This window comes from Marmota marmota, unplaced genomic scaffold (genome assembly GCF_001458135.2).
Source record: "Marmota marmota marmota unplaced genomic scaffold, marMar, whole genome shotgun sequence".
NCBI lineage: Eukaryota > Metazoa > Chordata > Mammalia > Rodentia > Sciuridae > Marmota > Marmota marmota.
In genome coordinates, this window is record NW_025999842.1 from 31112851 (window position 1) to 31130836 (window position 17986).

General features: G+C 37.3%; 1 protein-coding gene across 3 annotated transcripts in view; it reads right to left on the reverse strand.

Moving 5' to 3' along the window:
- Lama4 (laminin subunit alpha 4) overlaps positions 1-17986 on the reverse strand; it is a 134829-nt gene that overhangs the window by 116052 nt on the left and 791 nt on the right. For 2 of the 3 annotated variants that reach the window (XM_048790451.1, XM_015500351.2), the window contains exon 2: positions 17537-17819. In XM_048790451.1, the coding sequence (XP_048646408.1) occupies positions 17537-17819 (283 nt within the window). Of the gene's footprint in view, positions 1-17536; positions 17836-17986 lie in introns of those variants that run through there. The other variant, XM_048790501.1, reaches the window with a different exon arrangement.

The window sequence follows — 17986 nt, forward strand, 5'->3', positions numbered from 1 at the left end:
AGGGAGAGATTATTATCAACATGGAACGGGGTGGAGGGAGTTAAGAATAATCCTTTGGAGGAGGAAGCATTCGTGCAGGGTTTTCTGGAAGAAAGAAAGCTGAAGCTGAAACACTGGGAATCATAGGATTTTAGTTTTACATTTTAAATGTAAAATGGTTTTAGTTATACATTTTAAAGTAGGGAGGCTTAAACTCATGTTCCGTTTGTTGTTCCAATGCTCAAAGTGGGCATCTTTCACTTTTGGTAATCTACCTCAAGAAAGATAGCAGATGGACTTACTTCTTTCTAGTTGCCGGAACTTCCTTTGGAAAGATTAATTTAATACTAGCAGTTAAATTTGTGTGACATCTTCAGTGATTTTCTGGCTGACAGTATACTCTCATGGTCAAACTACTCTTTCTGCATACATTATAGATAATATTGGAGGCATAACCTAATCCCTAAAATAAGTGTCAGATGTATTTGGAGGCCTCTTTAATTCTTTGTGGCCACCAGAATCCCATGAGTTACTATTATGTGGCTTGAAATTAAGAAATTTTAATATTATTTTTCAAGTTACAACTTATAAATAAGGACAATATTATTTAATTATAAAAAGAGATTTTTAATTTTATCTTCTTTCATTATGTTATCTAATATATTTACTCAAACTGAGATAAGCAAGGAAATGGAGAAAGTACTTGTTTTTGTGTCTCTCTGAGTATCATTCCACTAACTTAGAGCCTATCGGGAAGTATATAAAAGATCCTGGTACACTTGGTTTTCAATACTCGATAGTCAATAGCCCCATTTCTGAGTAACAATAAAGCAAATAATTGTTTTCATTTAAAGCTTTAACTGCAGTTCCAGTTTTCTCCTTTTTTGAAACTTACAGATTTCTTAGATGATTAAATACAAAGAAAATCCATGCTGATTTATGACTTTGAGGAAGAAGCACATTTTCTGGATGAATATGACTTTCTGCTCAAGGTTTAAACAAGGAGATCATAGTCAAACAAAAGCCAGAATAGTTTAGATAATCTGAGATGAAGATACAATGTATTATATCTAAAAAATGAGCCCATAACGTAGCTTTTAAAATGATTAAATGGAAGAGCAAACAAAGAGATGTCCTACAGGAAAAATAAAAAGAATCCAAAACCAAAATTGGTTATTTACACTGAACATTTTGATAAACACTGCATGTCCAAGAACAGAGGCACAGGAAAAATGTGTTTCATCTGCCAAAGTAACCACAAGTACTTTTTGAGATTAGGGAGAGCCTAGCCCTTTAGTAAAAACCCAGAGGTTTTAAGTACCTTATACAGAGTATTATCCTCCCCTCATAAAGATGATTCCTTGGCCTTACCATGATATTAGTATCATCTAAATGTAGTATTACCTTCACATACTGAGGATTTTCAGATTGGGGAGAGAACAAGGGATGACAATGTCTACCACATTGAAAGTGAACAATGGATCAGGCAGCCGTTTAGAGCTGCTTTCCAAATACCTTTCTGTTTGGTATCAAACTTGGTTGGATCATGTGTGGGCTGCCCCAATCCCCTGAAATACCTTTAACTCTTTGTCATCTATTAAGTTCAATGTACATCTGAGCAGATGGTGTTCCTGGGCTAAATCCCTGGATTATATCATATATAATTCTATAATTCTGTTGTGAACTGGGAATTTTTCTTTTGGGAAACAAGCTTGACATATTTCCTTGCTGTTAGAAGACCAGGGTACTTGGCTTTACAATCAACAATGGAAAAGTTCTCTTAAGTAAGGTGGGGATGCTGAAATTGTTATAAAACAGGTCAAGAAGGTCATAGTGGGGGTACAAGTGCCAGAGCAAACCACTTTGGTGCTATCATACCTTTCATTTTCTTCATTAATTTCTCATGTTTCAACAGTTTTTCTATGTTAGAGAGAAGTTTCTTGAAGTCATGTGGAGACCTGACTGATGGCTGTGTACAGGGGGAATACCAGACATGATTTGGTCTGAGAATATTAAAACTTAATTCTTCAATTGTTTTGAAACAAAAGGTTTATTGTTCATTTTTGAAATAGATCTTTTTTCATTTTAAGATCAAGGATGTTCTGTTTATTTTTCTGAGACCATAAGAAAACTCCAGCCGGAAATTCTCAAGTCTGAAAAGCAATAGCTCTTGAATGCTTACTTTCTCAGAATACGTGTAGAGAGCATTGTTTAGGGGGCCTTATGAAGACAAGGCAAAAATCCCCCAAAATGAAAGAAAAGGGATGAATGATGTAGTTATAAATTGAATTCAAAATTGAGATAAGTATAATTATCCAAAACCAAGAGAAATTTTAAAGTTTTAGTAAATAATTACTTACTTCTAAGACACAGATGGCTACAGAAGGTAAACATGATACAGCTCATTTAATGTCCCAACATACATATCTTCAGGTGTTACTCTTCCACATTTTTCCTTGCATCCTGGCTCTGGGATGCAGTAGGGCAAGAGGACTTCCCCCAAAGCCAGGAAACTTGGGTGTGGTTCCAGGTTTAGAAACCCTCTGTGGGATCTTGGGGAAGTGACCAAATTCTAGTGCTAGATTCCTCCTCTTCAGTGATCTTAGCAGCACAATGATATCTAGGCTTTTCCTATCCTAATAATCTATAGGTGTATGAAACTTCCTGCTGACTCAATAAGGTTACATGCTAGGAGACTTTGGACAAATCACTTAACATCTCTATGCTTTCACACGTTAGATTCATAATCATGACTATCTGGTTTATAAAATGGTTATGAAGATTAAAGATGGTAATATGTAAGAAAACACTTTGTAAACCTTGAAATAGTAATATTTTTAACTGACTTATAATAATTGAAAATTCCGATATTTGGTGGTCAAAATAACATTTGTCTAATACAATAACTTTGTAAAAAGCTGAAATCTTCAAGTAATAGGTTGAAAGAGATATAGAAAGCTTTCTTAATCCATTTGATTAGTTCTCCCTAGAGAACTTGAATATGTTATAAGGCCCTCCCCCCAAAAAAAAGTAAAAAAGAAAAAAAAACCAAGGGGAAAAAAACTATAGCTTGCTTTCATGATACTGTGAAATATTTAGTGATTCACGTTTTTATTTAAATAAAAAACTAAAGTTTTTAAATTTTATTTTCTCTGACATAACATTTATAATGGAAGCAATTTGGCTTTTAGAAATCACAGAAATGGCTTTTGGACTATAGATGGTATATTGAAGGAGGAGAAAATAAGCCTTTTTTTTAGCTCTCAGTGGAGGTTAGATATACCTGGTTTATATTAAAATATAGTTTACATTTTAAGATAAGATGATATTCATTGGGGTGGAATAATTGATATAGAAAAATAAAAGTTACACAAACATCTGGCCATTCCTACACAGATCAAAAGATAGTGGTTAACTTGCCTGTCTACTACCATCCTATCCTTTCTCCAAAAGTTTTGTTGTTTTCCTCACACTCCCAGGTAATGACTGAGACAAAAGTGGAATTTCCTAGGAAGGAGCCTAAAATATCATCAGACAAGGAACAGGAAGCATAAAAATATCTCTCAGGAGAGCACCAATTGTTTGAAGATTTTAGCTCATGTTTGGAACTGTTACAGAGGTGCTCAGAACATCAACAGTTTCCTGCAGACAGCAACACATACTGGCTGGAGGCAGGTATAGGTGCTGTTGGGATGAATGAGCTGATTTGAATAAGATTTTGGGTAATATTGAAGACTTGCCATGATTTAGAATATCTATTTTGGAGGACTTAGAACAGTGGTTTGCATCTTTTTTTAATAGCAAACAAACTTTTTTTTTAAACCAGTGAAATTCTCTGTGGAATTTATCTATAACTCAGTTAAAAAAGAAAATGCTCTGGTTGAAAGAGGCAGGACCCCAAACTTCTGCTGCTCAGGCTCTCTCAGCTCAAGTTGTGTCCAAGTCATTTCTATGTTGCTTTGCATAAAAGCCATGGATCTAGTAGGCCTTCTATTAAAAGATCCCTGCACAGATTCCCCCATGATTTAATACATTTCTATAAACATCAGGAGCATCTTCTCCCTCATCTTGTTCTCCATACATGTGACAGTCCATCTTGATAGAACCTTGGCAATGATCCAAGGTTTTCTCCTTTCCAGACCATGAACACTGTACAAATCCAGGTCCTTCTGACTCTTCCCTGGACAGGTACCAATGCACAACATGGGTTATCCTGATTCCAGGTTCTCTGCTGCCTATCAGACCACCCATCCAGTAGTTACCTGTTTCCAGATTAATGTTGACAAAGACAATTTTTATTGTGTTTCTCTTTCTTCTGCTCTGAAATCTTCAGTGTTGTCCAGCCCAACAACACTGGGAATATTTCCCTTCCTAGAAGAAACCCTGTTTCTTTTTTTTTAATCCAGTTTATCCCCTCAGCCTATATTCTCTTCCTCAATGTTTAACTCAAGAGCCATCTCTCTCATGAAGTTACTGGGAAACTCCCACCAGAAACAAATGCTTTTTCTAAGCATCTAAGAATTTTTATAATACAACAATTTACTTGTATTACATTACTAGTATGCTTGTTTGGTCTTTTTGTGTTTTATTCATCTTTTGTAGGTACTTTTCGTTAAATATGAGAGTGAAGATATAAATGCTTATCCATCATATGTCCTTGGACATGTAGGGAAAACAAGGTAGCAATACAAGGTGTGGGTACTATTTTCCATACTCCAAAATATTTAATTAAAATAAAACATGTATAAATAATATGAAATGCTAAATTTTTAGTTTGGGCTAAAGTTAAAATAGGGCAATGACACTAATTATTCCATAAGAAACTCCCTTTGTAGTTATAAATTATTTTGCCTCATTAAAAATGAGATATTACTTAATATTTCATTTAGTAGATGTTATGGGCTGAACTCTATTCTCTTAAAATTCATGTTGAAGCTTTAAACCCCAGGGTGACAGTATTTGGAGATAGGACCTGTGAGGAGGTAATAAAGGTTAACTGAAATCATATGGGTAAGTCTTAATCAACAGAAGTGGTGTCTTTATAAGAAGAAGAAACAACAGAGACCTCTCTCTGTGAATGTACATAGAAGAAAGGGAATGTGGAGACCTAGTGACAGGTAGCCATCTGTCAGTCAGGAAGAGAGCCCTCACCAGCTGACACTGGACTTCTATCCTCTAGAACAGCAAAACAAACAAACAAATAAATAAATAAACAAATAATTAAAATAAAAAATACTGTCCTGTTGTATAAGCCACCATTCTAGGTGTTTGTTATGGAAGTCCTAGCAGACTAATGCAATGGGCGAACTATTACAAAATACAAGGCTAGAGGTAGATGACAGATAGTAGAAATCCATGGGCACAAAATATTTGGGGACCACTACTCTCTTACATTCCCCTCTTCTGGTTACAATGGACTTCACCAGTGACTACTGCCACAGCCATTCTCCTAGTCCAAGAGGGCAGAGACTACCTGGCTCTGTCCTACACAGAATCATTGGTGCTTTGAATGATGCCTTTTAGCACTAAGTTATTATTCCTTATGTGCTGAGTGAATAACTCACTTATTTAAGCAACTTGCTTTATTCATTGCTTGACCCTTTTTGGGAAATCATTAAAAGCCCACATTTCTCTTAGGTATGACTTAAATCCTTTCTCTTGCTAAAATTCCCTTTTTTTTCCCATATGTAGTGAAAAATATTAAAAGGTAAACTGCTCCTAAGCCTTAACTCCATTTTCCTGTGATTGACATACTTTGTCTAATCATTTCCCCTCAGGTCCCATTTTTACTACAGGTCAGGCTCCTTTCTCATCCTTTTTAAGTTCTTCTAAGTTGTAGGTCTACAAAATGAAATCAGGACTCCAATGAAAAACAACCCTCAGCAAAGATGGAGATTCATGAATATATGCATGTATATATATATATGAATATGTATACATATACATACATATGACTGTATGTGTGTGTGTATATATATATATATATATATATATATATATATATATATATTCAGAAATATGTCAACTTTTGTTTCTCTTATGTCTGAGGGAAGAATTTCCCATGGTTACCAAGATGATATAGTCCATTTGCTCCATAACTCTATCACTTCAAAGAAAAAAAAAGTCAAAGCCTAAACATACCACAAATTCAAATGTTCTTTACAGATTCATCAATTGCCAAGCCCAATGCAGCATTCCTGAATGCTACTGGGGACCATCATTAGCTGAGCTATTGCTAAGATTTAGAAGCAGATGTTAGAGGCATTATAGGGAGCAGGTTAAACCTTGGAGCAAGATTCAACTGGCTCCAAGTAAGTTACTCAACTGCTATATGACTCAGTTTCCTTGTCTGTAAAATGGGGTAATATGAATGATTTTTAATAAGGTAGTTATGAGGAATAAATAAATTACTAATACACATAAATTACTTAGAACACCACCAAGACACAAAAGGTGCTAATCAAGTGTTTAATAATTAAAGGTAAAAGGATAATAGAAATCAGCCAGTTAGCTGTCTGGGTTGAAGCATCACTGTCCTTTAAGGCCACAATAAAATAGTAATCTCTTAGGGATAAGACTTCACCAAGGAGCCTGGCACCTATAGGGAGGATGGGATACTGTTTGATACAGAAGGAAATACACATCCTGACTCAAATGCACACCCCAGTTCCTCTAGCAAAGTACTCACATGAGGAATGGCCTTGGCAATTTTTGCTTTGGGGAAACCAGCTCTTACATGTCTTATAACATTATCTTTCCAGTCTAGGACACAGATTGTGTTCCTCACTCTGTGGAGCCTCATTATCCTGACTCAGGATGACTCCCTTGTTTCCAAGAAAAACATCACAATACAACCATTTCCTAGAGTCTCATCAACACCCTATTTCCCAGCAGATTTCACACATAAATTCTTCCCCTCCCCTTCTCTCCCCTCCTTTCCCTCAAGGACGCTTTCCAACAGTTCCACTTCAGATGTCAGGAAGGGTCAGGTGGGAACAGAAACCCTCTATGTTATTTCATGTCTATTCTTAAAACACATTTTCTAGGCCCCTGCTAGGTAGACCATGGTTTCAAGAAGAGCATTACGTCTTTAACTCCTCCAGATGCCTGTCCTGAAGCAGCAGTTTGCTTTGAGATATTTATTTATTTATTTATAATTTAAAGGGTGCCTTTTTAGGACTGGGGTGTAGTATCTGAGTGAGACTGTGAATTTCACTTGGCCAAGATTTGGCTTAATATTTTTGGTCCCCCCCCCCCCCGCCATATATCAAAAGAGCTTTCCATTTCTGGATTCACAATTTCCCCTAAGTCCATTCAAAATTCAAGCCCAGCTGCCTTTCAGAGCTCAGAATTTCTTATATTTTAATATACTCATGAACAGCCTGGGATATGGTAAAAATTCAGATTCTCGTCCTTAGGTTCTGCATTCCTAATACGTGTTCAGGTGATACTGATGCTGCTATTTATGGACCACACTTTGAGTAGCAATCTTTTAGACTCACTTCCCCATAACCACCAATAATCAGGGCATTCATACACCAGGGCAAGTCCCCCCCACCTTCCAGAGAATTTCTTGAACATGTTTGCTTCCAAATGTCGTTTTCTGCCTAGTCTAGAGCAAGCTTTTAAATGTCTTTAAAGCATCATTAAGACCCCATGGACAAATGTATGGTGTATAATATAAATGGTGATTTCATTTTATGTTTATAATAAATGAACAATTTTTTGCTTGCTTGTTCTTACTTTCTCACTGAGTGAAAATTCTTCTCTGGACCCTTCTATTACTTGACATTTAACTATTAGGCAGTGACACGTTTTCTTTCATTGTTTTCCATATCTGTGTACTTCCATTGTTATACTGTGCTGTCTTTGTGTAATGGAGCTTCATGTTTAGGGTCATTTGGAAGGATATAGATGGGGTAGGTTGTGGTATTCAGGAATCTCGCTGTGGGAGACCACTGACATTGGCTGGGCACACCAAGATGCACCTGTATGCCTGTTGGTGTCCGCCACTAATACTGTCTGGGGAGCCTCCTCAGTGTGTCACCTTGGAAGGACTTATGTCTACTGCTAGACCCATGCTCTGTCCTGCAGATCATCTCCAACTGCCACACTCTGAAATGGTAGGAAACAGGAAAAAGTACCCCACAAAATGTCTGTTCTGACCCCTTCAACCCTGTCAGTGTCCTGTGTTTCCCTCAGGCTTGTAAATCTTGGGGTTTTGGCTGGGACAATGGTTTTGACTATGTGATTCTGCTCCTTAAACCTGCTTCCCTTTCCCTCATGCACATTTTAATCTACTTTGTTAGAATTTTGTTGCTAGAAATAAACTTTTCTTTCTTTCTTGCTAAAGAAACTGAGGCCATTGAAGAAGAAAGGTCTTTCCAGGTCCCTTGGCCTAGAATATGATTTTTTTTTTATTAGTGATGGAGAAGAGTTAGTTCCAGCCCTGCTTCCAGGGCTCAGAAGAGTTAGTTCCAGACTTAAGTCCAGCTCTACTCAATTCTGTGGAGAATCCCCTACTGACAATCTAACATAAGGACAGATAGAAAAAACAAAGAGTAAAGTGAATAATAATATAGTAGAGGTAAATTATTCTTCTTTAAAATCTCTTAAAATATATTCATGTAATAACCTCTATTCTAATGCTAAGGATGATTAAATCCATTGAAACAACTGGAAAGACTCTTAAGGCCAGAGTGAAAAGACACTGTTCCTTGTACTGCTGTTCCTGAGTTTCCCAACCTCCTCTCTGCTCCCAATTCAGTTTCTTCCTCTGAAAAATGAGAGAATTAAATATCTAAACCTCCTTTCTATATCTAACATTTTGCAATTCCTTTTATTTCATGGTTCAAGAATTATGCATCCGATAATAACTTTCCATTAACTCTCAAACAGGCTTCAAACACCCTCAACCAGGTCTCCCTTATGTTGAATTCTGTGGTGGTAGAGGCTTCTGAGCTTGCCTCTTCTGAGTAGAGTTTTGGGTGTCTATTGCCATTGATCATGACAGACAACAATATTCAGGGAACACAATGGAATGAGGCAATTATTCATGTACTACAATGAAACAGCAACCTATGTCCAGACATTCAGACTCTGTCTGTCTTCAAATAGCAGGGATTTAGCACCTTGCCTGTGACCTGGGGCATGACAGAGAACAGCCTGCTGCTTCCAGGGCTCAAGCAGATCAACAGGAAGAGAGGTAGTACTTAGGGCATGCTCAGCTTGTCCAATTGTATCACTGTTCATCAAGGGGAAACAGGTCATGAAAGTCAAAAGGCACTGTAGACTAACTTGCTATGGAAGAACAGGCTTGCCAGCAATTTTAAGCCTGAGACCTGAAATTTGTGCTGTGGTGCTATGCTGTGATCACAAGCTTAGGAAAGGATTTTTGCTCTATTTTTGACCATTCTGCAGCCATTTTGATTTGTCTGTTATTAGATTCTAGATTTTTCTATAGGTCTAGCACCCCTGGGTCTGAGAATCACTAGACAATCCTCTTGTCTATGGTGGGTGTCTATATTATGTAGTACTTTGAGCTGACATTTGGCTTTATAGTGCTGCTTAGCTCAAGATGTCATGTTGCAATGCATTTACAGACAGCAATATTCCGTAAAGCAGTCATGTCCTCAAGGCAGGTTTTACTGAAGTCATTCCTGATCCCTAGAATCTCTGATTTCCTTTAACGCAATCATGCCACTCCCGCTAATGGAGAGCCTAATTGCAAAATAAATATTCATATACAAAGTTTGCACCGTGTTTAGGGGCCCTTTTAGCTATAGGCTTCCACATTATTACTATTCTAATCTTTAAGAGACTTGTATTAATGCAGCTGTTAATGTTATGGGATTTCTCCAACTTACCAGTTCTCATGAAGTCATAAATGTAGATCCTTCATTACATTTAAGTAAACACAAGATCTCTAGTAGTCACCAAAACACAACATAAAAACTAAGAAAGTCCTGAAAGTGAAAAGAGAGTCATTTTGCATCTATCTCTTCCCTAGATTTTAAAGGTGAATTTGTTTCCTTATGTATTTTTCTCTTATGCAGAAAATTTGGGTTTGAATATGGAAATTTGCCCACTACCATTCAGACTGGGGATGTTGTTTCCCCCAACTTTCTCGGGATAAAAAGACTCAGATTCAGAGTGAACTGCTGGCAGCTGAATTTCATTAAGACTTTGATGGGAAACTTTAGTTGGAATTACAAACATCTGTGGTTAAACTTCCCTTTAGTAAACCATTTCCCAGAATTTAACTTTACTACACCAGGAGTGAAAAAGAAAAACAGTTGAACAGAGAATGCTGCTCTTTTGCAAATACAGGAGTAGATATTTAAATATTTGGCGACATGGTCACTATATCTCAGTGAACTAGCAGATTTACTTATTTTAGAAAAATAGCTGTTTGAAAATGCCAAATCCTGAAACTCAAAGCATATACTGGAAATCTGAATTTAATAGTTTCTAACCAATCAAATGTTTCAAAATTATGTGTGGCCATCATGTTTATATGGTTACTAAAGCAGGGAAAAACCATAAAATAGGGGAGTGTTTGGGTAATTGTTTACCATACAAAACTATGATATGTCAGAGTTGAGGATTTGTATAAAAAGAAAAGAAAGGTTTTTGTCTTTGTCATATCAATGGTGTTGGGGTTTTTGTTTGTTTGGTTGTTTAGCTTTTCTAGGGATTTAGACAAATCCATTCATTTCTCCCAACTATACAGATCATCCTATATTTCTGGGGAAAGATTGTTTAAAGAGTCATTAAAGAGAACGATTATAAAAGCTGAACGGTAGTTGCATTCTTCTCCAGGGTTGCATAACCAGCAAAATTGTAAGCAAAAGTTGAATGCAACCAAATTTGGAGCATAAACAAAGATTTATATAGCAATATACTTTTAACAAGATATTACACAGCTTTACCCGTGGATAGATAAAAAGTGAAGGAAAGAGGGAGTGGAAGGAGGGACAGAGGAGAGAACTAAGGGCTAACTTTGTGTCAGGCAGTTTATATGCTATTTCATTTTTAAATTTCATGACAATCTTGCAATGCAAATACATTTCTATTTACTTTACAATCAAAAGAACTGAGCCTTTAAAAGATGAACTAATTTGCCTAAAGTCAACTGGCTAGAAAGTCCTGGAGCTGGATGCATGCATCTGATCACATTCATCTGGTCACAAGCCCACGATCTGCCTCTGATGAAAGGTGAATTCCAAATACTGCAAAACAGAGACTGCAAATAAATAGCCCTCGGGCTGAATCTGATCTTCAGATACACTAAGCCTACAGGGTACTTTTTTTAAAAAAAACTGACTCAGCAGTTTCACTTAGGAATCCAAATTCTGTCTTCTCTTGGGGGAAAAAAACACACCAAAAAAGCAAACCAAGAAAACCTGGCAATGCTGAGAGGTGGCTACCCCTCTATATCCTGTGACTCAGGGGTTCCTTACTCTTTGGATGTATTTCTTTCACTGAGCTAGTTCCACCAAGTTATTTTTTTTTTGCCTGGCATCTGTAGATATCTGAATTTCAAAAATTCCTTTATACTATAGGATCCAGCAATTTCATTTCTGAATATATCCCAAAATCACTGAAGAAAGGCTCAAACAGATATTTGTACACCAAAATTCATAGCTGCATTTTTCACAACAATCAAAAGATAGAAATAACCCAAATATCCAATGATGGATGAATGGATAAACAACAGCTCTGAAAAATGAAATTCTGACACAAGTTACAATATGGATGAGTTTGAAGACCTTATTCTAAGTAAAATAAGCCAACACAAAAGGACAAATACTCTGTGATTCTTTCTATAATAAGTACCTTGAGTAGGCAGAAAGCAGAATGGTACCAGAGGCAGGAAGCAGAATGGTGTTTGCCTGAGGGGAGGGCTAAATATGGAGTTATTATTTAATGAGTTTTAGTTTGGAAACATGAAAAAATTCTAAAGATGGATGGTGGTAGTGTGCATAATATCAATGTACTTGGTGCCACTGAACAGTATACTGAACAATCATGAAAATCATAAAACTTACATTATAAATGTCTTTATGTGTTAAAAAAACCCCTCTGATTAAATCAGGGAACTCCGGAATTATAGGGAACAAGATTCTTTATTTTCTAGTATTTTAAATAATAAAGTCTATAAGACAGATCTTGTATTCCTATATGTAGTGCTCTTTCGAGTCCTTTACCTATTGCCCTAAATCAAGAACTGCTGATGAGGACCATAACATCATGGGGAAGACATATGTTTAAAAGGGAAAATAGGATGCAGGGTGATGCTGTACTTAAAAAGAGAGCCAAGGAGACACTGTGGTGTATTGGGAAAGAGAATGGAATCCTGAAGCTTGGGCAAGGTACTTACCATCTCCAAACATCAGTTATCTCCTACACCTATGTTCATGGGACATAGTAGACATCAACAACTGTCAGGGTTTTTTTTAATGAGTAGTTTAAAAACTAGCTATGAACTGGAAATGTAGGTCGGTGATAGAGCACTAGCTTAGCAAGTGAGGCCCTGGGTTCAATCTCCAGCACTACAAAATAAATAAATAAATAAATAAATAAATAAACAGACAAATGAACAAATAAAAATAAATAGCTATTAGACTAGTCAGGAAGGGGAGCTATCTCAAATCTTTGGTAGTTCTCAACTAATTTTTTACAGCTTTTGCTACTCTTCTAGCAAGCACTGCATAAATGTTGTCTGAATGGCATTTTCTATTTATTTTAGAAAATTTTAAAAAAATTTAAAATTTTAATTTTACTAAAATTATCCTCACAGATACTTCTACTTACTCAATCACCTTCTCCTACATATTTCTGTACAGTCAACTGCTTTTATACACTTAATTAATTAATTTTAATTTTACTAAATTAATTAATTTTAATTTTACTAAAATTATCCTCACAGACACTTCTACTTACTGAATCACCTTCTCCTACATATTTCTGTACAGTCAACTGCTTTTATAAACGTCTTCCTCATTGTGCTACTTACTAAGCACAGGGCCTAGACATCTGCACTATGTCTCTGTTTCCCAGTGTGTAATGAGATAAAGATACTCCCACTGATTTTTTCAGGAAGGTACAAGGGAATAACTGTGGAAAGTTTTGGACAAATGTCTGGCATGTGGCAAGTATTCAATGAGTGTTAGCTATCCCACCACTATGATATTTCAACTCTTGTAAAATAAGTTTTTTAAAAGCTTCTTTGGTGTTTGATGAATAGATTATTGTGACCTACTTGAGTAGCTCAGGAATAACACTCTGTCTACATTACCTCTACAGCACTTGCTAGTAGCCCCTGCCATAGAACATGAGTTCATTCTGCTTTGCATATATTTTCCTCTCTTGGATTGCTTATCCTTTGAGAGTAATGAGAGAGACCCCCTGCTTTCTTTCTATCCCTGCTGGTGCCTATTTTCTTGCTCTGCATGGTAAACTCCAAATGTGTTTTTTGTGTGAATAATTAAGTGAATGAAATAATGTTTATATGTAGGGAATTCAATTTACCTAACTAAAATTTTGGAATAGCCGTACAGGATGATGGTCTTGGCTAGTGACTGGAGGGAGGTCTTGCAGTAGTCTTATGAGATCTTTTACAAAGTAAAGGGCCAAGATAAGAAAAAGAAAAGCAGGTAGTGAAAGAGACATAACTGTCTTTTAATAAATCTTCTGCAATCCTTTAATGGCAGGGTGCCTAACAATGTGTTCTGGAATGGGATCACATATCAACAATGAAAAGAATTGAGAAGGAAAGTCCTTTGGAATTATTCTCCTTGATAGAGCATCTTTTAAGCAAGCTCCTCATTTGTCTAGGGCTGGGTAGACACAGGACTCATGGAGCAATGATTTTTTTTTTTTTTTTTTGGAAGGAAGTTAACACAACAAAAATGACAACAGCAAAATCAGTCAAGTTACTAGGAGATAAGGTCCTGTTTTTCCCCTCTTGGATTAAAAATTGTTAAATGCTTCCCTTTTCATTATTTATCAAAACCAGGAACAGCACCTGGTCCTCATTGTCTCTATTTCTCATTGTCTCTGTGTGGCTTCTTTTCCAGTCACAGAGTGTCAGCCTCTAACCCAGTGTTCCTAACCTTGTTTAACTTCTGCTTCTTTTTGATTGACAAGAATCTCACTCTTCCCAAGAATACTCGGGTAATCTCCTTGAGGGATGTTTTCATCTCTGTTTCTGGAGCCCCTCAAATTCTTTTGCATTTCTATATTGATTAAGGAGAATTTTGTATAGTTTTACTTGCTTCCATGTGCAGGACAAAAAGAATAGACATTTTAAAACAATGGGAAATATTACAATATTGAATATTCTTTTAGAAACTACCTAGTCTCCCCTTTGCCCACTCTCATCTACAGAAAATTACTGCTTTCACCATAAATTCACCAACAATGACTCAGTGAATTTCTTTTAAAGCAGAATTTGGAAAAATCCTCCCCACAACTAGTACAGAGTTACCTATGAGTGTGCCTTTTTTCAGATTCTTTCCATCCTGGGGGAAGCTTGGTCTATTAAAAAAAAAAAAAAAAAAAAAAAAGGAGGGGCCTTCCTCTTCTTGGTCAGCCAGCACTCTCCACCCTTCAATCTGTGCAGTTTTCATACATTTGCTCCCTAACTCACAGTGAGTGCCACCGTGTGCCAGAGTTCCTGCCTTGGGCCAAGCACACAGGGATGGAGCAGACACAGCCCCACTGTGGAGGTGCTGGGAAGGAGCTCAGGAAAGCCTTCAGCCAAGCACAAGCACCTCCCATGGCTCCATGCTCCCTGTAGTTATTTTCTTTCTTCCCTTTGAAGGAGATTTGAGGAATAACCATTCATAAAAATTCAATTCAAATACAGAGAATGCGTTTTTAGAATACCTTCCCATCTGAATTTTGAAGTTCTTCCTTGAATAATGTGTCCATGTTCTCTCTCTCTCTCTCTCTACACACACACACACACACACACACACACACACACACACACACACAATCCCCTGATGCAATCCAGTGAAGTGGTTATGACATGTCATTAAGTCTCCAAAATGTATTTGGTTTAAGATCTGCTTACTGGCTATAAAGAGCATGGGAAACCTAATGGTGGGGCGCCGAGAATTGCCTTGGGACCACAGGCTAACCGGAGGCATTATGTGAAACTATGCACTGGGAACATAATTACTTCGATCCTACCCTTTCTACACCATATACTTTGACCTTCTGGGAATGACTAATATCTTTTTTTTTTTTTTTTTTTGCTTAAACCAAAGGCCTCAATTGGCATTTTGAACCTACTAGACTCTGATAATGTTACATATTTAACATACTATGGGACATTCTTTCTAATTGGAAGGATACAACAAAGGAAGATATTATATATTACATATACATAATATTAATAAATAGTATTAAGAAAAATAGTACCATAAAGATAAAATTCTAAGAAATATTCCCAAACAAGGATTTCATTTAATCTAATCATTTATGTATTTTTATAATAACTCTTAGCAAGTATAAAATATTTATAGCATATCAGGCACCAGCTAAGCATTCTGTCTATATTTTATATAACTTCATTATAATAAATATGAGATATAAAGTAGATATCAATAATTTCTCTAAGCCTCAATCAGTTTCTTGATATGCATTTTGAGCAACTATAATTTGCCCAAGGTCAAGGAATTTGAGATTTAAACTTGGGACCATCAGTCTAACAGCCTGAAATCTAAAACAATTTGTTGGGCTACTTTCCTATTTATTATTTTGTGGAACACATGAGCATTATGAAATTGCTGAGTCTCAACATTTAATTAATTAATTATTTTTGGTGGAACCCAGGGCCTCATGCATGCTAGGCAAGCACTGTACCACTGAACTACACCCCTGTCCAACATTAATTTTAAGGTACTCTAATACTCAAAATAATTATTTTCTTAATATTTTATGTAATGAGAGTTACAAAAAGTTATATTAGATTTATTAGGAAACACACAAGATTCCTAGATAAATTTGAATTTCACATAAACAGTGAAAACATTTTAGTATATATATGTCCTGTGCAATATTTGGGATATGACCCCAAATTTATCCATTGTTTATCTGGAATTCAAATTTAATTGGGCATGTTGTGTTCTATCTGCCAATCCTAGTCAAGTGTTTCACTCAGGGACTTTCCATGCTCAAAGCAACAGGTGAAGATAAAGCTTCACCAGGATTAATTCCAAGACTGCAGAGAAGCAATGTTGTCCCATTGTGTGGAGTCTCTCCTGGTCTAGCCTCTCCTAAGTGTCTAGGAGTGAAACTGACCAAAAGCCATGTCCTTCTCCTTCTCAGGGAGGTTATGTTTTTGCACCAGAACAAGAGCTGCGTGTAAGGGCTGTATCTACTCTCCTCCTAAGTGGTGGGGGTTGTGAGTAGGGCTTACTCTGAAGAAGGATCATCTTCATGCATCTTTTTTTTAAGTCAATAATTAATAACTACAGTTATGTTAACAATTGGTAGAATTAAGAGCAACAGTACAGACTTCAGTGATGTTAGAAATAGCTTCACTCCACTCAACTATTTTAGTTGAATGGTTACTGTAACCATAGATATAGGATATGGTGTGTGTGTGCATGTGTGTGTTTTGTTAGGCCAATTGCTCTTTCCTTTCCCATGAACTTAGGTGACTTCATTTTCCTCCTATTTAGTATCTCCCACGCACTGGACATACTGTTGTCTGTCTGAGCTCAGGGGGCTCTTAAATCATTTACTCTGGAGTCATTCTCTTTCACCAAATTTCCATGCTTTGGTTATGTTTTCAACTTAAAAGCTATTATAAGGTATTCAAGCAGCAACTATAAATTTGAATAAATAACATATTACCAATGGAATATATTGATCATTTTAACTTCAGCGATGGGACTTGATTTTTAGTCTTGCTTCTGGAATATAATGGTTTATTTCTATTGAAGGTATCTGCTCTGCAGTTTCCTAACAACTTCTTTGATGGCCCATTACCTCCCACTTAACCCTTCACTCCTCTCTGTACAGACCTTTTGTTTAATTTTAGTTAAAAAGAAGTTATATCGTGAGGGGAAAAAAGTTATGTTTCCCTTGTCCCAAGAGCAAAGGAGCAGGAAGGCAGTGACGGGGCACATACATTAAGAACTGTGGCTTGACAAAAATGACTACTGGGACATAAAAAAAAGCATTAATAATAATAACAATTAATAAAATCACTGATGTGTGGCTACAGTCCCAGATGAGTCTAACAGACCCACTCAGAGCATGAAGGACACATGCACTTTTGTGAGTTTGAATAGACATGTTCCAAAGCCTCAACTTGTAACTCATAACACCCAAACCCAACTTACAAAGTGGAACTCTCTATTTCAAGTTTCTGAACTGTTCTAGTCTAGGCAGTGGGAGAGGGAAAGAAGGGGGAAGGAGAGAGAGAGAGAGAGAGAGAGAGAGAGAGAGAGAGAGAGAGAGAGAATTGTAGAGAATTGTGGCACAGCCCGCGGGGCGCAGGTGCCCCAGCAGGGTGACAATGGCAGGGACACTGTACCTCGGCAGCAGGAGGCAGGCGTCCCGGAGCCACGCGGGGCTCACTCGTCTCAGGCCTGCCGACCACTGAGCTCCCTTCGAAGTCAAAAGGAAAGGCGTTGTCGTCCCCCGACGCTGCGCTGGAACAGGCAACACCCCAGAGGAGCCACAGAGACAGGACTGAGCACCAGGCTGAGCTCAAAGCCATCTCCCCGCGGACATCCAACAGCGCTTTCCGGGACTCTGGAACTGTTGGTCTTCTTCGGTCCCCACGGGGTGCGCTGCTGACTGGTATTTTACCTTCTCTGGGTCCAGATGTTGGAACGCCAGGCAGCCCAATCAGCAAATTTGGAGGGGGGGAAAAAGGGAGAGTGAGAAAGTTAGCGAGAGTTTTTCTTTCTCCCTCTCTTCTCCCTTCTTTTCCTCCCTCACTCTGTCTCACTCGGTCTCTCCCCACACCCCCCCCCCCCCA